The 25,373-nt window shown below is 47.4% G+C and overlaps 1 protein-coding gene across 1 annotated transcript; it reads right to left on the bottom strand.

The window, feature by feature from the left end:
• Nucleotides 1–1,019: 1,019 nt before the first annotated feature.
• Nucleotides 1,020–11,461, bottom strand: ZNF620 (zinc finger protein 620). The gene is made up of 4 exons (XM_077754333.1): nucleotides 11,352–11,461; nucleotides 6,493–6,619; nucleotides 5,909–6,022; nucleotides 1,020–3,580 (listed from the first exon to the last, which is right to left on the bottom strand). The coding sequence occupies exons 1-4, from the start codon at nucleotides 11,373–11,375 to the stop codon at nucleotides 2,583–2,585; spliced, it is 1,263 nt and encodes a 420-aa protein (XP_077610459.1). The 5' UTR covers nucleotides 11,376–11,461; the 3' UTR covers nucleotides 1,020–2,582.
• Between the last annotated feature and the right edge of the window lie 13,912 nt (nucleotides 11,462–25,373).

Here is a 25,373-nt window from a genome sequence, read left to right as displayed (position 1 = left end):
TTCTTAAATATGACACTGAAAGCATAATCCATAAAAGAACAAACATATATTGGACCTCACCAATATTCAACTCTTCAGCTCTTCAAAAGGCTAAGAGAATCAAAAGACAAGCCACATGCTGGGAGAAGAGGTTTAGAAATCACATATCTGAAAAAAGACTTGTAGCCACAATTTATGGATAAACAACCCAAAAAGAAAAAACCCAGGGGTGCCTGAGTGGCTCAGTCAGTTAAGCTTCTGACTCTTGATTTCAGTTCAGGCCACAATCTCAAATTCAGGGGATCGAGCTGCAAGGCAGGATCTGCACTAAGTGTAGAGCCTGCTTGGGATTCTCTCTCCCTCTCTCTGCCCTTCTCCCCTCACACTTTTCCTCTCTCTCAAGATAAACAAACAAAAAACAAAATAATTTTTGAAAAAGAAAGAAAACAATCCAGGGGCACCTGGATTAAGCGATTAAGCCTCTGACGCTTGATTTCAGCTCTGGTCATGATCTCACAATTCATGAAACTGAGCCCTAGGTCAGGGTCCATGTTGATAGCACAAAGCCTGCTTGGGATTCTCTCTCTCTTTCTCATTCTCACTCTCTCTGCCCCTCCCCTTCTCAGGTGCTCATTCTCTCTCAAAATAAATAAACACTTAAAAAAGAAAGAAAACAACCCAATAAAAACACAAGCAAAAGATATGGACACCTGACCTAAGACATAATGGAAGGCAAATAAACACATGTAAATATGCTCAATATCATTAGTCATTAGGGAAATGCAAATTAAAATCGTCAGACAGCATTACACTATTAGAATACCTAAAATTTAAAAGCTGGCAATACTGAGCATAGCCAAAGATGTATTGGAAGTGTAAGTCTCATGCAATGCTGGCAGGGATATAAAGTGATACTTTTCAACAAGTTTTGAAGATTCTTAAAAATGTAAATATATACTTACCTTATGACCCAGGCATTCCACTCCTACTTACCCAAGAAAAATAAAAGCATATGTCATTACAAAGACTTAAAACACAAATGTTCATAGCAGCTTTATTTATAATAACCAAAAACTGGAATCAGCCCAAATGGGCATCAAGAGATAAATGGACAAATTTTGGTATATCCATAGTGTAATACTGCTAGGAAGGGATGGAGGGAGAGACGGAGGGAGGGAGGGGAAGAGAGAGAAAGAAAAGAAAAAGAGAAAACAACCAGATATAATGCACACGCAACATGGGTGAATCTCAAAATAATTATGCTGAGTTAAAGGACACCAGGCCAAAAATAAGAGTACATACAATATAATATTTATATAAAATCCTAGAGAAGCAAAACTTATCCAAATTGACAGCTGATCAGCAGCTGCTGTGGAAGCTGGGAGAGGGGCACAAGCAATGTTTAGGGGGTTACGGATATTTATAACCTTGACTGTGGTGACTGCTTCACAGGAGTATACAGAAGCCAGAGCTCGGCAATGTTACTATAATAATAAATAACACTTTTGTTTATTACATTCTACTCCTTGTTCGAAGCACTATGGCGTGTATTAATGCAGTGAATCCTCAACACAAACATATGAGGTAGACGGTCATCCAGATTTTACTAAGGAAATTAGTGGTGTCTGTAACTTAACCAAGCTAACACACCTGGACTCATAACAAAGTCTGCCCATCTCGGTATTATTACCCACTACTCTGCTTCCTGCACTGGGTAAAATCAAGGAGCTTGCAAAAGAGGGATGCTATGACAGAACACATTTACACCTCCCCTTGCGTCCACACGTAACAGAAAATAATGGCCACTTTTTCCACGATAAAGAACAGCATTGAGATGGATGAATTTGATAGGGCCTTGCATCTGACTCATAGGGTACATACACCCCAACTTCTGCAAAGGCACAGAATGCAACTTGAGTGGTGGTAAGTAACTAAAGAGTATGTAGCGTGGGTGGGCCCTGCACCTGAGGTAGGTCTCTGAAAATGTACACCCTACTAGGAATGTCCTCCACCGTGCACACGGCTCCACACGGACAAGGGCCCTTTGTTTCTGAGTTTAGGGGACTCCTAATATACAGATGGTGACAGGGTGTCCATTCTTTTCTCATTGACCCCTTGTTTGCTGTTGCACACCTGAGAAGGGATGCATGGGCAAAAAACACTCAAAACCCAAAAGGTCTGAAATACCTTATACTAAACTCACACTTGAGGATGCTGAATTCTGGGCAGAAGTTATTTTCCCTTAGAATTTGGAAGGCATACACCACTGTCCTCTAACTTTCAAGCCTGCTGTTACGAAGCCCAACGCATTTGTATTCCTGATCTTTTGTCATGTCTAGAAACTTTTTACGATCTCCTCCTTAAGCCTGATCATTCACAGTGGTGTTCTCTGATGCAGGTCCTCCCACACATCCCTCCCTCATCCATCTCAGGGCGGGGCACTCAGGGACACCACTAACCCCACGAGGGATCAGCCAGTTACATTTCTTGTACGCTTGTGCCTTTGGGGGTTTGTTTCCTTTCTCCCTGTAAAGAGCGTGCTCGTGAAGAGCATGAGAACGATGAGAACCAAGGAGGCGCAGCGCCCCCCGCCGCAGACGGCCCTACTCCTGCACAGGTATCTTCTGCGTGTGCAGTTTCCGATGCAGGGTGAATCGCCCACACCAGCTGAAGGTTTTCCCGCACACCTCACACTCGTACGGTTTCTCGCCAGTGTGAACTCGCTCGTGCTGGACCAGGGTGATTTTCTGACTGAAGGCCTTCCCGCACTCCTTACATTCGAAAGGTTTCTCCCCCGTGTGAATGCGCTGGTGCTGAGTCAAGGCCGTGGGGGAACTTAATCGTTTCCCACACTCTTTACACTCGTAGTGTCTCTCCCCAGTGTGCACTCTCTGATGGACAATAAAGCTCGAGCTACAGCTGAAAGTCTTCCAACATTCGTTACACTCATAGAGCTTCTCCCCCGTGTGGAATCTCTGGTGCTGGAGGTACACGGAGCTGCTGATGAAGGCCTTGCCGCACTCCTTACATTCATAGGGCTTTTCTCCAGTGTGGATTCTCTGATGCTGAATCAAGGCGGTGTCCGAACTTAAACCTTTCCCACATTCTTTACATTTAAATGGTTTCTTTCCAGTGTGAATTACCTGATGCCGAACTAGTAATGAGTTATATCTGAAGGCTTTTCCACATTCTTTGCACTTAAAAGACCTTTCATCAGCGTGACATCCCTGAAAATCTGCCATTCGACTGAAATATCTGCCACATTTTCTACATTCATATGATCTCTGACCACTAGGAACTGCCTGATCCGCAGTGAGTCGTGTGCCAACACTAACATCTTCCCCAAATTGCTCCCACTTCTCCACACTCTCCACGGTGCAGGCCTCGCGAGAGCTGGCCACCCCGTCTGGGAAAGCTCCCCTCTTTGACTTTGTCTTCTTAGCTGTGCAGTGACCCTGCTGCTGCTCTAGGCTGCTCCCGAAGTCCAAGTGCTGGGGAACGTCCCCCGGCAGCCCTCCTAACGTCAGTCTGTGGGACTCTGTTTCTTCGGAAATGTGTTCCTTTGGAGTCGATTCTTCCTTCTCAGCTCTGGTCTCACCCCCTGGTATCACAAAACAAAAACAAAAACACACAAGTGTCAGCCTCTGATGTTGCAAAAAGAAACTCCTTGTGCTGAAGGGGAAACAGGAGCAAGTGGTTCTAATCTACCCTGACCATGTGGCTATTTTCTAATACGCACACAAAATGGCTACCAAACATCACCACACAGCAAAGCCCCACGAGTGAAATGAAGACTCCACGGGTGGAGGCAAGCAAGGCCGGGAGGCATTCCCACAAGGAGGGAAAAGACTAGAAAACAGCAAAGAGTGTTACCTACTAGGGCAGGAAGACCAGTGGCTTTCTCCCAAGTGAACGGGCTGGATAAGAGGGCGGACAGAGAGAAGGGGCCGCTAGAGACCCTGAGGTCAGAGGAAGGCCACCAGGTTCAAGAAAGGGCAGATCAAGCACCTCAGACCACAAAGGTCCCACAACTGAAACTCCTTACGAGATGCTTATGTTTTACAACACTATCCATGTTGTAATCTTTGAGAAGAGAATGATCTCTGTCTGGTGAAGGTGGCTCTCGTAAAGCAGCAGGCTCCCACGGTGTGACTAAGGGGACCGTGCAGGGCTAACACCACGTCAGCTGGAAGGAAAGGAGATTTGGAGCCTTGCCTCTAAAATAAAAGAGCACCGCACATGTGAAGAACCCTTCTAACAATGGGCAAAAGCCTCAGACAGGACCCGGTAATGACTCTTGTGATTTTCCTAAAAGACTGTACAGGCTGTATATACGGTTTAATGTGACAGTAGGAACGTGAAATCCTAAAACTAACCAGACAGAGAAAGCCTAAGGCTATTTTCCCTCTGCTATGAAGGCCTTCCGCAGGCTAATATGACCTTTAGCACTAGGCCAGGGCAACCTCATGTGTCAAGAAGCAAACAGTTTGGAAAACACTGTTTATCCAGAGAGCCTGAAGTCCTGGGATCATATCTGAAAGGCACAATTTTAACCCAAGGATGGGAGTAGCCAGGGAGTTGTGCATTCTTAATGGCCATTCTCTGTGAAGTCTCAAGAGCCCACAAATTTTAATAGGCAGAGAAGGGGTAAAACAGAATAACAGAGGCAAAAATATACAGTATGTTATTTTTAATTTTTGTATCAATACCTTTCAAAATGAGGAAGTCGTTCACCTTTCTTTTGTGACAAGTTTTGCTTCAAAAGTTCAGCTGTTAAAATAAAAGTTTTCTTAAGTGGAGGGGAAGATGACATGCTTCAGGTGGCTGCAGAAGCAAGGGAAACGAAGTGTGTTGTGTTGGTGTCTGCGTATGTGTGAAAATCTCCATTAGGAAAATAATTTTCTTTATTTTTAAATAATTTTTAAAATTATAAAATTTTATTTTTTATTTTTATTTAAGTCAGTGTTTGGGAACTCATAATTGACTGGCTGGCTCAGTTGGTAGAGCATGCAACAGTTGATCTCAGGATCATGAGTTTGAGCCCCAGGAGGGGCAGAGAGTTTACTTTAAAAAAAAATGTGGGGCATCTAGGTGGCTCCATCGGTTGAGTGTCTGACTCTTGGTTTCAGCTCAGGTCATGATCTCACGGTTCATAGGTTCAAGCCCCACATCAGGCTCTGTGCTGACAGTGAGGAGCCTGCTTGGGGTTTTCTCTCTCTCCCTCTTTCAGTACCTCCCTTGCTCGCTCTCTCTCTCTCTTTGAAAATTAAAATTTCCCAGGGCACCTAGGTGGCTCAGTCGGGAAAGCACCTGACTCTTGGTTTCAGCTCAGGTCATGATCTCAACTGTTCATGGCTTCAAGCCCGGCAATGGGCTCTCTGCTGACAGCGTGAAGCCTGCCTGGGATTCTGTCTCCCTCTTCCATCTCTCCCCTGCTGACTCTCTCTCCCTCTCTCTCTCTCTTTCTCAAAAATAAATAAATAAACATTACAAAAAACTTTTCCCATATAAATAATGTACTCTGAAGCTGTGGATGGCCAGAGAGGCCCTAGAAGTCTATTTTCCCTCCAAGATGGCTGACATTCTCATCTTTGCAAAAACAAACAGGTGGAAAAGTTCAGTTTCCACAAGACAGGACTCGAGCGGTCATGGTTCAACAGCTGCTGAGTCAGTCGGCATCCCTGAGCAGGTGGTGAGGTGGAGAGGCAAAGAGGAACATGCAAAGAAATCTCACAGCCATACCTTTCTCGGAGGAGACTGGCCTTCCTCATTTGGTGGGTGGCTACCACCATGGACGCAGAATCACATGGAACGATTCCAGAGGAAAGAAGACAGTCTCACAAGAGAAGAAGCACTTCATACACACTGAAATGTGAAAATCAGCAAGCAGGCCAAGCAGAAAAGGCAGCCAGTAAGTTCTCATGCTCACCTGGACAGAAGCCTCCGAGGGCTTCCCTGCCCGCAGTTTCCCAGGGCTCCGGGCCCCACGGCAGCTCCCCTCGCTCCAGCTGGGAGACCAGAGCAGGTCTGGTGAAGAGAAAAGCTGCCCAGGAGAAAGAAACAGGAACAAAAGATAAAGGGAATCAGGAAACAGCGTCCCCTCTTGGCTGTCTTTATCTTTCTTCATTCACTGAGCCAGGGAGGGAAATGAAGAGAAGTCAGCCTATGCCATCCAGAGGACAGAAAACCCCCACAGAAGGGGCTGGAGTCCTGGAATAACCCCCCATTCACCCCCAGATCTTCTTCAGAGAACTTGAAAGACTGAAGCCAAAGGGCCCTACCGAGCTCCCAAGAGCTCTCCCTTTCCCTCCACGCATGGGAGAGTCCCTCCCAGAGCCAGAGGCACAGCAGGTTTCAAAACCTGAGGATCTGAAACTCTCCCCACCCAGTAGCCTCTGGGGAGCTCAGCCTTCATAGCGACCGCCCATGAGGGTCAGAGAGGCCATAATGTCTAAGGAAGAAACCAGATGCACAAAGAGCAGAGGGAGACAACAGCAAGCAGAGACGTCTTACCCAGAGAAGCCACATTTGCGTAATTCTCCAGCATCACCTCCCGGTACAAAGCCCTCTGGGAAGGGTCTAGGATCACCCACTCATTCTGGGAGAAGTACACAGCCACGTCCTCAAACGTCACTGGCTCCTGAAACAATAGGTTCCTGCTCAAGGCCCGTGTGAGGCCAGAGGAGCCTAAGTATCGGGGCAGAGACTCACTGGGGGTGGTGGCATTGACAAGGCAGCTCTCCTGTGCCCCCTCCTCCCCGCGGGAGCCAGCCTGCGGCCAGCATTGCCCTCGGCAACAGGCGAGCCCAAGACTCAGTGCACCCCTTTGCGGTCATCCCCACAAACAGCCCCTTCCTTCACCTGCTGATCTCTGCCGAGTCGGCCCGGCCCTGGGCTACGTGCCCGTAGGCCCCTCCGGCTCCTTTGCCTGGGTTTTGTGTGTACATGCACAGCTATATAAACATAGCCCATAGCACTTTACTCCCTCCCTAATCTCCCTAAAGTGACAATAACACAAAGGCCCAAGAGAAGAGTGAGAGTAAACTAGGGGCATGGACAGAATCTTAGGACGAATAGTGACTAAATCAGAAGAGCAGAGAAAGCTGCATCTTAACTGCTGGCGGAGGGGGACGCAAACAAAAAGGAGGCTGATCATCATACAAAACCAAGGATGAGTTCCGGGTTTTTAAAGTGTGCTCTGCTTTTTAAAACTTGATAAAATATTCTATCTGTTTAAAAACACCAGGAACAGGGGANGGTCGTGATCTCACGGTTCGTGGGTTTGAGCCCCATGTTGGGCTCTGTGCTGACAACTAGCTCAGAGCTTGGAGCCTGTTTCCGATTCTGTATCTCCCTCTTTCTCTGACCCTCCCTTGCTCCGTCTGTCTCTCTCTCTCAGAAATAAATAAAAATATTAAAAAAAAAAAAAAAAAAACCTAGGGGAGACTGGCTGGCTCATTCGTTAAGCATCTGACTCTTTTTTTTTTTTTAATATTTTTATTTATTTCTAGGAGAGAGAGAGACAGACGGAGCAAGGGAGGGTCAGAGAAAGAGGGAGATACAGAATCGGAAACAGGCTCCAAGCTCTGAGCTAGTTGTCAGCACAGAGCCCGACGCGGGGCTCGAACCCATGGACCGGGAGATCATGACCTAAGAGAAAGTCGGACGCTTAACCGACTAAGCCACCCAGGCGCCCCACATCCGACTCTTATTAATTTCACTTCTCTCTCTCAAATAAACAAACATTTAAAAAAAATAAAAACCTCTAAAGACTTTCAGAGCAGGAAACACAACACATACAAGAGGGCTGGGGAGTTGAGACGGCAACAGACTACCTGATGAAAACAAACAGGAAAATCTTTTGTTTTGTTTTGTCTTTATTTTTTTAAAGATTTTTTTTTAAGTAATCTCTACACCCAATGCAGGGCTCAAACTTACAACCCCAAGATCAAGAGTCACACGCTCTACTGACTGAGCCAGCAGGGTGCCCCAAACAGGACAATGTTTTTAAAAATGCTGAGAGTGAAAACTTCTGCTTCTCATCCAGATGGAGTCAAAGGGATCGGGTTTATCCTGCCTAAACCAAAACAAGACAAATTACATCAAGCAAGTGCCCAGGTTAGTGGCAAACGGCAACAAGGGACAGTGTCCCCAAGAGATGGGAGATAAAGAGGTAAGCCCTAAGAGTCCCCACGCTTCTTCCTTGGAAGGGTTTCCGGGCTGTAACACAGGGAGGGGGACATGAGGCAAAGCCTGGCAGATTCTCTGGTGGATTCTGAGGAGACCAAGACAGCGGGAGTGTACGGGACAGAACACCACAGTGGGGAGAGCTCCACAGAGAGACAAACCCATAATTGTAACTGGAAATTTCCATAAGCCCTCTCAACAAAGATGTAGCAAACATGAACAATACTATTATCCAACTTGACTCAGTGGTCATTTACAGAGCACCCCACCCACAACAGCAAAATAAACATTCTTTTCAGGTGTCCAAGGAACCTTTTAAAAGGTAGACCATACTCTGGGCTATAAAGAAGAAATCAAAAGGATCAAGTCATACAAAGAATGTTCACTAACCACAACAGAATTAAATTAGAAATAACAGAGGGGTGCCTGAGTGGCTCAGTCAGTTTAGCGTCCAACTTCAGCTCAGGTCATGATCTCACAGTTCCTGAGTTCTAGCCCCGCATCGGGCTCATACTGACAGCTCAGAGCCTGGAGCCTGCTCTGGATTCTGTGTCTCCCTCTCTTTCTGCCCCTCCCCAGCTCACCTCTGTCTCTCTCTCAAAAATAAATAAACATTAAAAAATTTTTAAATAAATAAATTAGAAATAACAGAGACACAAGGAAAATTTCCAAATACTTATGAACTATACAACACATATCTAAATTTTTTTTTTTTTTTAATGTTTTATTTCTGAGAGAGAGAGAGACAGCGTGAGCAGGGGAGGGTCAGAGAGAGAGGGAGTCACAGACTGAAACAGGCTCCAGGCTCTGAGCTGGCAGTCAGCACAGAGCCTGACGCGGGGCTCGAACCCACGAACCGCGAGATCATGACCTAAGCGAAAGTCGGACGCTTAACCGACTAAGCCACCCAGGCGCCCCTATACAACACATATCTAAATAACACATAGATCAAAGAACAAAACAAAAGAATTCAGAAAGTATTCTGAGCTAAATGAAAATGAAAATACAATGTACCGAAACGAGGGATGGTGCTAAAGCAGTACTTAGGAAGAAATTTATAGTATTAAATGCCTGTGTTACAAAATTTAAAAAGAAAAAAAGGTCTTCAGTGACCTCAGATTCACCTTTAGAATCTAGAGAAATAATAAATTTAACACAAACTTAGCAGAACAAAGATCCAAGTGGAAATCAGTGATATAAAACAGAAAAATGGAGAAAAAAATCAGCAAAACGAAAAACTAGTTCTTTGTGAAGACCAATGCAATTTACAAATCTCTGGTCAGATTAATCAGAAAAAGAGAGAAGAAATAAATCAACAATATTTGTTATAAAAAAGATGGCCACTACAGATAATAGAAGGATAATAAGGAATTATTATGAACAACTTTATGCCATTAATGTCCACAGCTTAGACAAATTCCTTGAAAGACACAAATCACCAACACTCATTCAAGGAGAAACAAAACACCCCTGTATCTACAAAGGAACTGAAACGGTATTTTAAAACTTGTCAGAAAGAAAACTCCACACCTAGATGATTTCACTGGTTACCAAACACCTAATGAAGAAATGTAATCAGTTCTATGCAAGTTCTTCCAAATATTGAAGAGAATGGAATACTTCCCAACTCATTCTATGGGACAAGGACATTACAAGAAAAGAAAACTGAAGATCAATACCTCTTACAAACATAGATGCAAAAATTCTAAACAAAAATTTAACAAAATAGAATCCAAAATACAGTCAAAGAATAATATAGCATGAACAAGTAGTTTTTATCCAAGGACTGCAAGGTTGGTTGAATATTTGGGAAAAAAAATCAATGTAATTTGCCATATTAAGAAAGTAAAACAGAAAAATCATATAATCCTCTAAACCAACATAGAAAAAACATTTGTCAAAATTCAACATCCATTCCTGCAGGAAGCTAGGCATAGAAGAGAACTTTCTCAATCTGATAAAGGGCACTTACGGGAGAGGTGGCCGGGGAGGACCCACCCATGGTGAAGATGATACTTAATGGTGAAATATTGAATGCTTGCCCTAAGGTCAAGAATAAGACAAAGATAGCTGCTCTCACCACGGCTACTAAACATTGAAATGGAGGCTAGAACTAGCTAGAGCTAGTGCAGTTAGGCAAGAAAAAGAGATAAAAGGTATCCAGACAGGAAAGAAAGAAATAAAATTGTCTTTATTTGTAGATGACATGTCTGTGTAAAAATCCAATGGAATCTACCAAAAAATAATAACAATACTAGAATTACTTTATCCAAGGAAGGACTTCAATTTGCCGTCAGAAGTGAAAAGGGTATTCGCTGTATGCAATGATGCAAATTTCCACTTTGTAGTCAATTTCTACTTCTCAGCCTCGATTGCCAAATGTATCCCAATCCATCCACTACACTTGTTTTTCCACCCTGATTGTCTTCGTTTGGGCATTCTCATCGGTCCATCCTACTCAACTCCTCCTCCCCTGTCCAAACACACCTGATGGTGACAGATCCAAAATGAAAGATACAAGCCTGGGAAACCGTGAGGAACCCTGGGAACAGGCCCCATGTGCACCTGGGAGACTCCGCTGCCCGCTGGCAGTTAGCGCTTTTTTGCAGAACTCCCTACCGCCTATTTGTACTTCGCTTTTGCAGAGCAAAGCGACGGCCGAGGAGCAAACCCAGACCGGTCCAAACCACTGTGCTCCAAGATCCACCCCAGGGACGAACCTCCACCACTTTCCCCCTCATCATAATACTAAAAATCATGCCCGGGGGTGGAGATATAACATGTTCATTACGCATGCGATGCATGACCTTTCGGTGCGCAGGTGCTAATAAATCCCTGCTCCTACCCGCATAGACAGCACCCTCTTCCCACCTAAGTATCTCTAAAAACACTCCCCCTGACCTCTCCTCGGAGAGTCAGCCTGCGGGTTCTTTCCCTTGGGCTGCTCTCCCGTGTTCGAGCATAAGCCCCAATAAAGCCTTTCTTGTGGCTTTAAATTTGGGTCCAGTCTCGTTTCTACCAACGCTGGGCCCAAGGACCCCAGGCCCGGGACGCCGGGACAACTCCCTCTGGACGCAGGCTGACTGACAGCGGCTCGCTCGGTCGGGTCTCGCGGCGTTAGAGGGAGGGAGGGCTGGTCAAGGTGGGCAGGGCGGGAGACGGAGGCAGAGAGGATGCGCGCTCACCTGGTGCCACGTGAGCTGGAGCATGGTGGGTCCCCGTGTCACGCAGCGCCCTCGGGCTTCGAGGACGGGTAGGACCCTGCTGCCGGGCACCCCGCAAACGCCCTCTGCCCGCCAGGGGCTCCCTGAATCCTGGTACCGACCGCCTCACCACAGAGGCCCAGGGACTGGAGAACCGGGTATTGAAGAACTCGTTCCCCGGACCCGGAGCCCAGGCGACCACGGGCGTCGCGCGCCCCAGACGCAGCGAACGCGCGAGAAGGCGACCAGCCCGTGCTCCCGGGAAAGCTTAGGACCCGCTCCGCCGGAAGCACGTAGGGCCGTTTCCCCTCCTCTCTAGGAACCTGAAAACTTCCCGGCCTCCGTGGTTCCCTAGCCCGGCGCCGACCGCCACCGTCTCTTGTCTGGGAAACTCCGAGCCAGAGTCACCGGCTCCAGCCGCGGGCCCTGCAGCGCCCCCTCGCGGTCGCTCCTCCGGGGGATGTCGTGGAGCCGGCTCGGGCCACAGAGTTGCATCCTGCGAATCACGCAGGGTTCCCTGGCATTTGCCGCTTCCGGCGGCCCTTTCAGGTATTTGAAGGGACCATTGCTCCACATGCGCCAAAGCTGCCTGGGTTCTGTGGCTGCGCTGCAGTGGGGAGACGGCTGGGGCCCATCACTTGAACAGCCAATCGTGTATTGGTTGAAACTATTGACTACCTAGGCCCGCTGTACCTCTTCTTAGCTGTGGGAGGAGCAGCACATTTCTTTGCCTGTTTCCTTATCTGCTAACTGGGTGTAATAGTGATACCAACTTCAAAGGGCTTTTGAGGTTTGATAATTAAATGAGCTAGTGGATTGGCAAAGTAAGTGCTTGCAAGTTGTTTTGTTTTCTAATTGTGGTTTGGCTTTTGAAGATACAAGTGCTGCTGGGACTTCCAATATGGGGCACAGTTTAGGGAAAGAGCAATTAACATTTAGCCTTAGATCCCTTTCCCACCCTATACCTGGATATATGTTCCAGGTCCCCCCTGGAAACAGATTTTTTTTTAATGTTTTTTAAAAAGTTTATTTTTGAGAGAGAGGTAGAGACAGCGTGAGAGAGGGAGTCACAGACTCCACACACACAGCCCGACGCGGGGCTCCAACCCACCAACCGTCAGAGCATGACCTGAGCGGAAGTCGGACGCTCAAGCGCCCCTGGAAACATTTCAGTTCATGGCTCCGCAGCCTTCCCTGTGGATTCGGCGTCCTTCCTATTACATGTTTTATAGCTCATCTTCTGCCAGTCCTCAAAGACATGTCAGGGCACCCCACTGTACAGATAGACCTGCCAGCCGCAATCTGTCTTCCTTACATATTTGCAATCCAAGCAAATGTCCCCGCCCTATCCCCAGAAGCTCTTGTTGGGGACTGCCAATGTGGAAAGACTTTGTTTTACTCTGAGGATTCTCGTACTCCTTAGAATAGCTCCAGAGACATGGCTTCTACTAGCCGAGCACTGCTGTGCTGTGTAAGAATGGTCCTTCTCAAAGAGGACTTAGGCTGCCTCCATTTTTAAAAAATTTTTTAAGGTTTTTATTTATTTCTGATAGAGACAGCGTGAGCAGGGGAGGGTCAGAAAGAGAGGGAGACACAGAATCAGAAGCAGGCTCCAGGCTCTGAGCTGGCTGTCAGCACAGAGCCCCACGCGGGGCTCGAACTCACGGACTGGGAGATCATGACCTGAGCTGAAGCGGGACGCTTAACCGACTGAGCCACCCAGGCGCCCCTGGCTGCCTCCATTTTGACCTCAAACTTTTTACTTGGGTCCTTCTTTCCAACTTGTCTCTTGGCTCAGGTGAAAGACCCATAGGGCAAAGTATCCACCAATGGGAACCGAAACTACCCCTTCAAGCAACAAGCAGTGGCCTGAGCCAGCAAGACCCTATCAGTGATGGAGTCCAAGACAATGATCGTTTTAACCTTCACTGGGTACCTGCACATACCCACCCACTTTATCCCACATTTTCCTTTTATAAACCTGGAAGTACTTTCATCATTTTTGAGACAGTCTTGGAGACATTAGTCTGTTCACTGAAATAAATTCCTTTCTTATTTCCCCACTGCTCGCTTCTCTGCCCATGGGTTTTTGTCAGTGGTGAGTGGCCGAACCTAGTGTATCTGGGACCCCAGGAGCCAGAGAATCTTGAGCTCTGGCTACATTCCCTGCTCTCCATGAGTAGGAGGAACGGCTGAGCAGGGAGAGGAGCCTGGAGATTCAGTATGCATCCTTTTCTAGAACTGGGTGGGTCACTCCTGCCCTTTCCGCTGTGCATGGTGTCCCTGAAAGAAGAACATCTATGGTTCGCCAGTTTGAGAAAACGCACTTCCAGATTTCTGCCTGGGTGGGGGAAGGAGAGTCACTTGGCTACATGGAATCAGGGAAAGGATCTGGGATCAGGCTAAAACAGGAGAACTTAAAGAGACCCCATGAAAAGCTGCTTTTTCCACTCCTTTTCCTGCTTCTATTCTTGTTAGGACCTGCATCCCTCCCTTATGCAGGCATTAGAGAACAGACAATGTATGTCCGCCTCGTAAAGGTCAAGGATTTAATTATTTCTTTGCAGTCTTCCAATACAACAGATAACATCTAAGAACCTAGTGGGGTCACATGAAAGTTTCCCACAACCTATGACTCAAGACCCCTGGCTCCAGGGCACAAGTGAATTATGGAGGACACCTGGATTACTGAGAAGACAGGTATGCCAGACAACTGTCTTCAGTGAAACCCCCAGGCTCCAAGCAAAGAAAAGACTCATTTTCCTTCCCTTCCCTTTCCCTGTCTCCTAGCCCCCTTCTGGGTCCTTGGACCCAGCCAGGACACATCAAAGCTGCTCCTTTTAAGGACTTTTAAACGAGAGCAGGGATACCTGGGTGGCTCTGTCAGTTAAGCATCTGACTTCAGCTCAGGTCACAGTTCATTAGTTCGAGCCCCACAATGAGCTCTCTGCTGTCAGCACAGAAGCAGCTTCAGATCCTCTGTTTCTCTCTCTTTCTGCCCCTCCCCTGCTTGCGCTCTCTCTCTCTCTCTCTCTCTCTCAGATTACATAAAAATAAACTTTAAAAAAAGCCAAGAGCACTTTCCCCATATTATGAGGCAATGTGTTAAAAACAAAAAGACTTAAGGCCATTTATTGTAAGTTAATTAAACTATTAATCTCCATGGGGGGGGGAGGTTTTACACACTTCTAAGCTCTAATATAATTTATACTAGAACACAAATTTTATTAAGATAAACACAAGTATTTCAACATTTGATGTAACACAAGTCATTTCTTTCATTAATTACTCTACAATATGGCTGTGTGAACATCTTCATTCAGCATTTTCTTAAGAAAGTGTTACATGTAATACACTTAAGACTTTACAAGGAGCTCCTGGGTGACTCAGTCCGTTAAGTGTCCAACTTAGGCTCAGCTTATGATCTTACAGTTTGTGAGTTTGAGCCCCACATCAGGCTCTCTGGATCCTGCTTCACATTCTGTGTGTGTCTCTCTCTGCCCCTCCCCTACTTGTGGACTGGTTCTCTCTCTCTCTCTCTCTCAAAAATTAATAAATAAACATAATTTTTTTAATTTTACAAAGCATATGTATAATACTTAATGTCTATTTATCTGAACATTTATACCAAAAATGTAAAAACTAAAGAAATATGAAACTAATGGAAACAATGCGAAGTTATCACTGCCATAGGCTAGCAAATGACAAATTATCACTGCCATAAGCTAGCAAATGACAAATGCCCTGAGAAAACTTCCTGCAACATTTACATATGGTTAGGTAAGATTTAACTAGCAAAGTTTTAGAAAATCTAATTGGAATAAGGTAGCCACAGAAAGCAGAATAAGGTGCAGCATAGCTCAGCGGAGCCTTACTGGGTCCTGGTATAGCAAGTTAACTTGGTATATCCAGTGTATCAGACAGCTGTGGCTCATGCTACCTATCTAGGATCCTGGAGTGGGTCCTTGTGTGTTGGAGGAACTCAACTTTCATGAGCCATGCTTTTATACTCAAGATAAGCTAATCAGAAGAGTTTACACACACAGACACACACAGACACACACACACACAAATTTGTGCACTTCTATGTAAAGGAATGTTTACACATTCTGGGCCCATTTGGCCCCTACAATACAGACAGAATCTGTCTGGTGGCAATAATGATTGCAGTGCCCAGATGTCACCCAAGAATATCCCTATCTCATTTCAGCAGCTCGGAAAGCCCTTTTCCCTATGCCATGTAAACAGTGCTCACTGCAGAGCCAAATGGTATACGAAGATTATATTTCTTTTATTGCACAGCTTTTTAAAAATTCCTAGTTGCCTTTCTATTTTTCACTGTTTTGACTTCATGATATCCTAGGTTTTCCACAAACCCCCCTTGGTATTGTTGCCTGGTGAACTGGGGAGACCCCTTGACCCAGCCAGACCTGAAGGAGCTGCTGAAGCTCTTGGTCTTGTCATGAGAATGACTTCAAAGACAGACACATAGCACAGTAGACAAGTGACACAGGTGGGAAAGTTTATTAAAGTGAAAAGAACACTCTTAAGATATGAGAGTAGGTAAGAGAAAGAGAGAGGGAGAGCTGTGTCCATAGGGGATTGGTTTCTTTCATTGACAGTTGTTAACTAGGGGGTGGAATATTCATTACTTGGGGTGGGTAGCAGGGTATAGAGCTTTTTATTCTAATTTGATCAGGTATTTAGCTATTTCCTGTCATGGCATCCACCATCTTGGGTCTGTCTGGTTTGATCTGGCTTATTGTGGAGTGTTGCCAGGACAGGCCTCTGACCTTCCCAACAGTTGGCCATGACTTCCTCAATGCTGGCCTCCAAGTATCCTGTTAGAATCTAACTAACTGCCGACTCTAACAGCATGAGGACACAGGTTACCAGTCCAGCTGCACAACTGTCAGAATGATGCTATGTCCTCCTCATTCTTCCTTCTTTCGCTGAGTATATGCTCCAATAATGATATTTCATCANATAAATCTTAGAGGGCGCCTGGGTGACTCAGTCAGTTAAGCGTCCGACTTTGGCTCAAGTCATGATCTCAAGCCCCACATCAGGCTCTGCACTGGCAGCTCAGAGCCTGGTTGAGATTCTCCCTCTCCCTTTCTCTGCCCCTCCCCTGCTCACACTCTCCCTGTCTCTCTCAAAATAAATAAACTTTTTTTTTAAAAAGTCACATGATCTACCGATTGAGCCAACCAGACACCTCCCCAACCCCAACTTCCAGGGTAATTTTTAAATTCTGAGCACAACTCATTGATGAGTTGCAACCCACAGTTTAAAAGATACAGTTTAAAGGACACCGGGGTGGCTCAGTCAGTTAAATGTCTGACTGTTTTTTTTAAAAGTTTATGTATTTATTTTGAGAGAGAGAGAGTGCAGGTAAGGGAGAGAGAGAGGGAGAGAGAATCCCAAACAGGCTCTGCACTACCAGCATAGAGCCCAATGTAAGTCTCGATTCCACAACCATGAGATCATGAGCTGAGCCAAAATCAAGGGTCAGATGCCTAACCATGTGCCCCAAGCATCTGACTCTTGATTTTGGCTCAGGTCATGATCTTGTAGTTCATGGGTTCGAGCCCTGAGTTGAGCCCTGATGGTACAGAGCCTGCTTGGGATTCTCTCTCTCCATCTCTGCCCCTCCCCTACTTGTGCTCTCTCACCCGCTCTCTTCTCTCTCTCTCTCTTTCTCTGAATAAATAAATAAGCTTTAAAAAAAGATATGGTTTGTGATTCTCAAGAGCAGTAGTCTTGAAAGTGTGGTCCTTGGACCACCATCACCTGGGAACGTGTTACTAATGCAAATTCCCAGGCCCCACACTAGTCCTGCTGAGTCAGAACTTCTGGAGGGGGTGTCCAGCAAGTCCATGCTCTAACAAGCCCTGCACAGGATTCTGATGCCCAGTGGGATTTGAAACCACGGATCCAGAAGCTAAAAAGGCAGGTGGAGGCTGTTCTTGTAATCATTTACAGCTGCACTGTCTGTGAGGTAGCCTCTAGACACCTGTGGCTACTTAAATTTAATTAAAATGGAACAAAATTTAAAATTCAGCTCCTCATTCGCACTAGCCACATTTCAAGGGCTGATGAGGATAATGGCTACCATATTGAGCAATGCAGATATAGAACATTGCTGTTCTACAGTGTTCTATTGGACAGTGCTGGTTGAAAGCTGTGGGCAGACTAAATAGACAATGTGCAGCTGTGGCAAAGGGAAACCCTCGCAACAGCAGGCCGACTGCAGGAAGTGCTGAGTCAACCCAAAGGCACTGACGAAAACTGAAGTGGGGCTGAATCAGGAAGGAACATTTGGTTTACAAGCCCTGGAACAGCATGAGAACAGGGCCAACTGAGTGAGAAGGGCTGAATACCCAGTCTCTGGATGGTTCTCATTCACTTCAGTTCTGTGTCTTTCAAAAAGGGAAACCATTCATTCCCAATAAATGAACAGGCTTTCTTTTGAAAGCTAATCTATAGGGTTTAGGAGTTCCTAAGAATTCTATTTTCATGTACAGTTTCATACACACTCATACCTATAATGTTTTTTATAGAAACACGTTCTTACTGTATTGCATTTATATTCCTAAATTGACCCCCCAAAAGCCTTTTTTCACCCCATATTTTTTCAATGCTTTGACTTTCCAAGGAAAAATAACAGCACATGAAATGTTTGGATGAGTCTTTTCCAGTTTGGGGCTGACACTCTACCGAGGGGCACTTTTCTGAACGAGAGTGACCGTTTTCAAGCCCACAAGAGCTGGTATGACAGAAGCAGACCTTCTTCCGGTTGAATCGTTAAGAGACGGGAGGAGGCCAACCAGAAGAGGACAGCGGCAGGCTCTCCTGCTTACCTGTGTGGACACCTCCCATGTCCCCTCCCCTGTGAGGGCCCAGGGATCCAGGCCCCTCGGGGCTTCTCCTCGCTCCCGCTGGAGGATCAGCTCTGGTTTGGGGAATGGAAATGGTCCTGAAGGAGAAGGAAAAGGAACAGGAAGCTGAGGAGAGTCCCGGCCGCCCCTTCTCAGTCCACCTTCTGCCTTGGCGGGTGAAAAAGCCCCAGGACACCATGGGAGGTCGGTGCTGAGACAATCTAGAGACCTAAGGGACGCTCAGATTGTTTTGCTGGGGCGGGGTGGGGGAGCTTACTCTGGCTCCATTGGAGAGAATAGGAGGCTCTGTCGTTGCAGCGTGTACAGGGGGTGGTGGGAGGCTTGCACACAGGGGAGATGGGAGCAGGGACTCCAGGGCACTGGAAGAGTGGGGCAGTGGAGGCGGGGCCCGCAGGGGCCTTCTCAGCTGTCTGTGCCCAGAGCAAAAACCCCTTTCAGGAGAGTCCTCACCAGCAAACAGGGAAGAGGCAAGTCCTGCTGAAAACCAAAGTGAGCCTAGATCTCTCTCCATTAGCTAATCCTGAAACTGGGGATTACGGAGCCCGGCTCATGGAAGCATCAGTCCTGGGGGTATGGGAGACCCCAGACCCACCAAGGAGCCAAGGGACTTGAGGGCAGAGCTGGTTCAGAGATGAGGGAGGACTTACCCAAGGAAGTTATATTGGCATAATTCTCCAGCATCAGCTCTTGGTACAAGGCCCTCTGCATGGGGTCCAGGCTGGTCCATTGACTCTGGGTGAAGTACACGGCCACGTCCTTGAGGTCACTGGCTCCTGAAACAACAGACCCCTGCTCAAGCTCTGTGTGAGGGTCCAGGAGGGGCCCGTGCTCCAGGGATGGGCTGACTCTACTGGAGTCCATGGCTCTGAGCGCCATGGGAGGCTTGTACTGGCAAAGAGAGCAACACGGCACCCCAGCCAGGGAGAGCCCTCGGCATATTTTCAATGTGCATCCCTGTGGGGGCCCCATCGGAGCACTCTCCTCCAGCACCTGCTGCTGCCTGCCTGGTGGTCATATCTACTCCATGTCTGGTTCCGTGAGCTCAGTCGATCTTTCCAGCATGTTTTCTAAAATAACCACAGCAGGTGTCTGTGTTTTACCCTGACTCCATCCATCCTGAAGCCCCTATTAGGGCCCTCCACTCAGTTTCTCTCTGGTCTTCCCCCTTCCTGTCTTTCTATAGACAAAGGAACAATTCCAAGGGCACAGAGTTCCTTTCACTCGGGTGGTTCTCCCTCCTTCTGCCATTTTGCCTATTGTCCCTTGAAGGCAATGTGCAGTGTCACCTCCTCTCCTAACACACCTGACTTCAGAGACTGGATGGCAGCCTCCATCCCTGAGCAGAGACCTGCCCCCAGCTCACCTGAGCTCTGTCAGACCTGGTGTCACTGCCGTCTACACTAGGTGTGTCTCGCTGCCTCCCTCTGGGGCCGTTCCCACCTTCTCTGGGGAGAAGGAAACCATCACAGGTCGTTTAGGCCTTTGTGTTTATCCTTTGTCAACTACTTTTACAACAATTCACTCAACCATCAGAACACACGTGTGAAGGAAGAATTAGGATCCTCTATTGTAGATGATGGGGATCAGTGATATTAAGCACTTGGAAATAGACAAAAGGGGGTCCTCTTTCTTTGAGTGCTTATTACAAGGTTGTATACGGACCATCCCCTCCCCTACCGTACTCGTCTGCCATACTCAACTGATGGACCCAAAGCTAAGCATGGGGCTGGCCAGGTCCAACTACTTCCTGTTCCTGTAGTGACTGTTATCTATTCTGAATGTGTAAAGCTGGAAGAAAGCTCAGCTCACCGGGGACCGCAGAGTCTGTGCATGGCTGATGACCCCTGGCTTCATGCACTGCCCTCTGGAAAAACAAGCACCTGCGGAGCTAAGAGCTAGAATCACGGTGAGGCTGACCCTGCCTTGTTCCCCCACCTCTGCCCCCTCAGTCTCTTTGCTTTTCTCATTGGAAACGGAATTTCTAGGATACTCTGGATTTTCTCAACACCCCTGCTCCGGTGGTTCATGGGGCGCTGAATCTGTTTACTTTGTAAATTCGACAAATCTGCCTAGCAAGGGTGAAGATTCCTCTAAAGAATGTCTGCGAAGCAGGAGTCAAGGACTGTTTTGTATGAATGAATTACTGGTAATGTACTTAATGACTTTGGCGGCAAAGTCCCCAGATAAACATTTAGAAGGTAGGGTAACGGGGCCCGGGACCAACCACGGGCTGCAGGACAAAATCCCAGTGGTGATCTGGCTCCAGGGGGAACGAGGGCGCCGCTCAGCGTCCCAGGGGGCGACCTGACCCGAGACCCGACGGGCGTCCGAACATTCCACCCCGAGAAGCGGGCGACCCCACACGTCACCGGCCCTCACCCGGGGTACCGCAGGGGGACGTCAGGCCAGCTCTTCGGGGCAGGAGGGTCGGTGGCGCGGGTGCGGGCAGGGGCCCCTCCGGCGATGTCTGTGGGCCCTGAGGCCAGAGCTCCGGGTCGCAGAAGAGCCGGTACGGCCCGCAGATCGCAGCCGAGCTGGGATGCTACCCGGTGCCACGCCGCCCTAGGATAGCGGGGGGCTNTTCTCCGCGGGCCCGAGCCAGAGCCGCCCCCCCGCGCCCCGACTGCGACCGTGGCTCCGCGCCCGCGCCCCGGGGGGTCCGCGAGCCAGCAGTAATTCACCTCCTCCTGAATTCCTGGCCCCATTTCCCGCCCAGTGGCTACTGGACTGTGACCTGAGATCGCCAAGTCCCGGGTCTCACTGTCGCCCTTCTGATCACGGCGCCACCACCTGTATTCACTGTGTGGCCTGTGTGAGTTACTGACACTGTAGTCTCGAACCCATAAACTCGGTGCAGTGGTTAGTGTCGACTCGTGCAACTTCTGGTTCTCTGCCGTAAATAAGTCAGAGTAAGTGCTCGCTCTGTTGTTGATGACATTATGGTTATTCCTGCGTATTGTTGCCACTTCTCCTATAACACACCCCCGTATCTCTCCAGTCCAGATAGAATACTAGTCACAGCAGTGCTGCCTATTGGCCAGGCGTTGTGCAGATAGCTTTGAGCTAGAGTCCTGTGTCTCGACCTGCCTACTCTTTCTTTCTACTTGGCTAACCCACAAGCCAAGTAGAAACTCAAAATGTTCCAGACTGATCTTGTCATCCTTCCCTCACCCTCATGTTCCACCTTCCACGGTTGCCCTGTCCCTTCCGCCCCACAAACTGCATTGTAACCGAACTAAGGGGAGTTCGTTCCTTAATGAGTTACAGGTAGAAACTACATCGGGTGTAGTTTTGTGGATTTGTCACACAAAGGAAACTTTATTTGCGGCAAAAGAGATTACGGACAATACTTCCAAAGCTGTGACTTCCCCTAGTGGGAGTGAGTGGATTCTTTTTTTTTTTTTTAAGTTTATTTATTTTTGAGATAAAGAGAGCAATCGGAGGAGGGGCAGGGGACAGAGGATCTCAAACGGGCTCCGCGCTGACAGCAGAGAGCCCCGTGCAGGGCTTCAACTCAGGAACCGGGAGATCATGACCTAAGTGGAAATCAGATGCTTAACTGAGCCACCCAGCCTCCCTGAGTGGATTCTTTTTATTTAGGGCTATGATGAATATTCGGAGTGGGGAGTTTTGTCATCACACGTAAAGGTGGGCATAAGGTTGCACAGATGTACTTAGAAAACATGCCTAAACGTGCATTCTGTGTTGTGTTAATGATGCTTGTGCTCCTTTTGGGTGAGATTTTAACATTATAAAAGGCAGAGCTGTCGGACACTTCATGGTCTGTATGCACACGTGTGAGCCAATGGGCAAACTCATACTGGTTTAGGTCAATACAGCTCTTCCTGTTTGCCTCTAAAGGATAAGGTTAACGTTCCTGTGAAGAAAGGGGGCCAGTGAGGGTCTTGGTGGTGACATTCTCCCTCACGAACCCTATGGAACATGGTTGCAGCATCACTCTCTAGCCTGTCAGCCAAATCATTCACGTGGGGGTCATAACTGACACCTTCCTCCACATCTCCTCTTATCTGGATCACTGTGGCAGCCTCCTAACTCTCCTGGTCTCCAGTCTGGTCCCCTCTGCTCCCTTCTTCCCACACAACAGCCAGGGTGATCTAAGATCTGAATCTGATCATGACATGGTTCTACTTGTTAAACCCCATTCAGGGCACCTGGGTGGCTCAGTCAGTTAAGCGTCTCACTCTTGATCAGGTCATGATCTCACAGTTCGTGAGACAGAGCCTCACATTGGGCTTTGTGTGGACAGCAAGGGATTCTTTCTCTCCCCCTGCATTTTAAAAAAATATTTATTCATTTTTGGGAGAGAGGGCATGAGTGGGGGAAGGGCAGAGAGAGGAGGGCACAGAGGATCTGAAGCAGGCTCTGTGTTGACAGTAGCGAGCCCAATGGAAGCCTCAAGTTCATGAACTGTGAGATCATGACCTGAGCTAAAGTCAGATGTTCAACTGACTGAACGACCCAGGTGTCCCTCTCTCCTTACATTCTGCCTCTCTCCTGCCTGTATTTGTGTGCATGCTTTCTCTCTCCCTCACTCTTTCTCTCAAAATAAATAAACATTTTTTAAAAACCCTTCAAAAGTATCTGATTTTTCAGATATTGTCCCTAATCCTTCAGGTTTTTTTTTGTTTTGTTTTGTTTTTTAATATTTTTATTTATTTCTAGGAGAGAGAGAGACAGCATGAGCAGGGGAGGGTCAGAGAGAGAGGGAGATACAGACTCTGAAACAGGCTCCAGGCTCTGAGCTGGCAGTCAGCACCGAGCCCGACGCGGGGCTCGAACCCACGAACCGCGAGATCATGACCTAAGCGAAAGTCGGACGCTTAACCGACTAAGCCACCCAGGCGCCCCTAATCCTTCAGGTTTTAGAATAGCTGTCACTAACTAAGTCTTTTCTGATGTTCTGGGTGATGGTCTTCTGGACTCCCCAGGCTTAGCCGGTAACAGCACTCACTCTACTGCTCATGTGGGCTTTTTCAGTGTCCTTCTTCCCAAATAGACTGTGAACTCCTTCAGTAGGCACTCCAAAAATATTTACTCAATGAATGAACTCATTTCATGTCTCAGTCAGCTTCTTCTGAAAATAGAAATACTGGGAAAAGGAAATGAGACATGTGTAAAGTGGCTGGCACAGAGAACTCAACAAATTCTGTTCCTGAACCTGCTTTTACCAATAGTACTTAGTCCATCATAAGATCAAGTAAGGGCACTGGAGGATGTCCGACAAAGTTCTAGAGGAAAATCATTTTTAATCTAAAACCCTAAAGAGCTATTACACAGACACAAGATATAATATTATGATATAAAAAGTGTTTATTTGGTCTTCTTTTCCAGTTCCTGACATAAAGTTCTAAAACCTCTGTAACTCTCTTGAGTGATGAGGATAACAGGAGCATCTTCTGTTATAACATTTGGTCTTTCTCCAGTTCCCCACACAGGAAGCTTCTAAAACCCTCTGAATCTCTGGAGGTAGAGTGTCCTTCTGTATGCTAATGAAAACTGGTGGCTGGGGGTTCCTAGAGAGCTTCAGGATTGGGGCTGGTCACCAGAGGAACCAACCATGTGACAAGAACCCTGTGGTTTGAACTTTCACCCCCATTCCCTAGAGGGGCTGGAGTTTGAGTTAATCACCAACGGCCAATGATTTAACCAATTATGCATACATAACGAGCTTCCATGAAAACACTAAAAGGGTGGGAGTTGGCAGAGCTTCCAGGCTGGCGAATACATCGAGGTGCTGGAGGGTGATGCGCTGGAGAGGCGTGGGCACACACACTTCTCGCCCCTTCCCTCACACCTTCCCTCCTGCGCTTCTTCCACTTGGCTGCTCTTGAGTTGTATCCTTCATAATAAATTGCTAACACTAAGTAAAGTGTTATCCTGAGTTTTACAGGCCATTCCAGTACTTTATCAAACCTGAGGAGGGAATCGTATGAACTCCGACAGTCAGAAGTACCAGAGGCCTGGGACTCCTGACTGGCATCTGAAGTGGGGCAGAGGTCTTAAGCTGTGGGGTCTGACACTAACTGTGGGTCGTGTCAGAACTAAACTGATCTGTGGGACACTCACTTGGTGTCCAGAGAGTTAGAATATTGATGACGGAGGGGAAAAGACCCCCCACACATGTGCCATCAGAAATGCTATAATAAAAAACAGTTCATCTAAAGGAAAAGTAAGAACATAGGGTCAGAGAATACTCCCAGGGTCAGAGATCTTCGTTCAGGAAGAGAATTGCACAATGTGTAGAAAACGCTGACCAGCACAAGAGAGCAGCAAGGAGGCTTGGTCAGGAGTTCAGAAAGGCTCTTGTGGGCTTCGGCTGCAGGAGTACTCCAAGGATGCCCCCTGGAGCCCTGTCAGCAAGAGATCCTCATTCTTCCTTCACAAGTGGAGGGAAGCGTCAGCTCTTGGTGTGTCTCTGCCCATCATGTCAGTAGACAGGGGCAGCAGTGACTCCGAGTTATGAGAAATGTGCTTTCATGCAGTGATCAAAAGGTGGGAACAAGGCCTTAGTGCGCTATTTGTTCAAAAGGCGTTTTGTGCGCTGATCAGGTCATGCAGCAAGCTGCACATGCACAGACTGACTCTTGGCAAATGAGGGTGTCCCCATCAATGAGGGGTGGGAGTCAAGGTGGCTACCCATTCCCTGGTGACTGGAGCCTGCTAGGCACTAAGGGCTCAGGGACAGGAGTGCTAGGGACAGGGATGGGGACATCAGAATCTGAGAGCCCTGCATTGGCTCAGGAACTGCCTGGAGACTCCCCTCCCATCCATGGACATTGGTTGTGTACTGGACAGCCCCAAGGTCTTGGTGTGTGAATTGAGACCAAAGTAGAAAAGCAGCAATGGGCTCCTAATGACTCCCAGGCCAGTCACAGTTCTGCATTCAAATGGGTATGAGTAAATTGAGGAAAGAGATGATCTCTCTTCCGTAGCCTCTTCCCACATATGAGGGCCGCCCTCTGACCCATGGCTGACCCTACCCACAAGTATTCTGCCTTGGCACCTTCACACATCCTAGGTTTGGGGATGGTCACATCATTCTGAAACCAAATGGAGAGGAACCCATTGCAATACCTATCTC

This window comes from Crocuta crocuta, unplaced genomic scaffold, assembly GCF_008692635.1.
Source record: "Crocuta crocuta isolate KB4526 unplaced genomic scaffold, BGI_CrCroc_1.0 scaffold70, whole genome shotgun sequence".
Classification (NCBI taxonomy): domain Eukaryota; kingdom Metazoa; phylum Chordata; class Mammalia; order Carnivora; family Hyaenidae; genus Crocuta; species Crocuta crocuta.
This window is presented reverse-complemented; position numbering and strand designations above follow the sequence as displayed.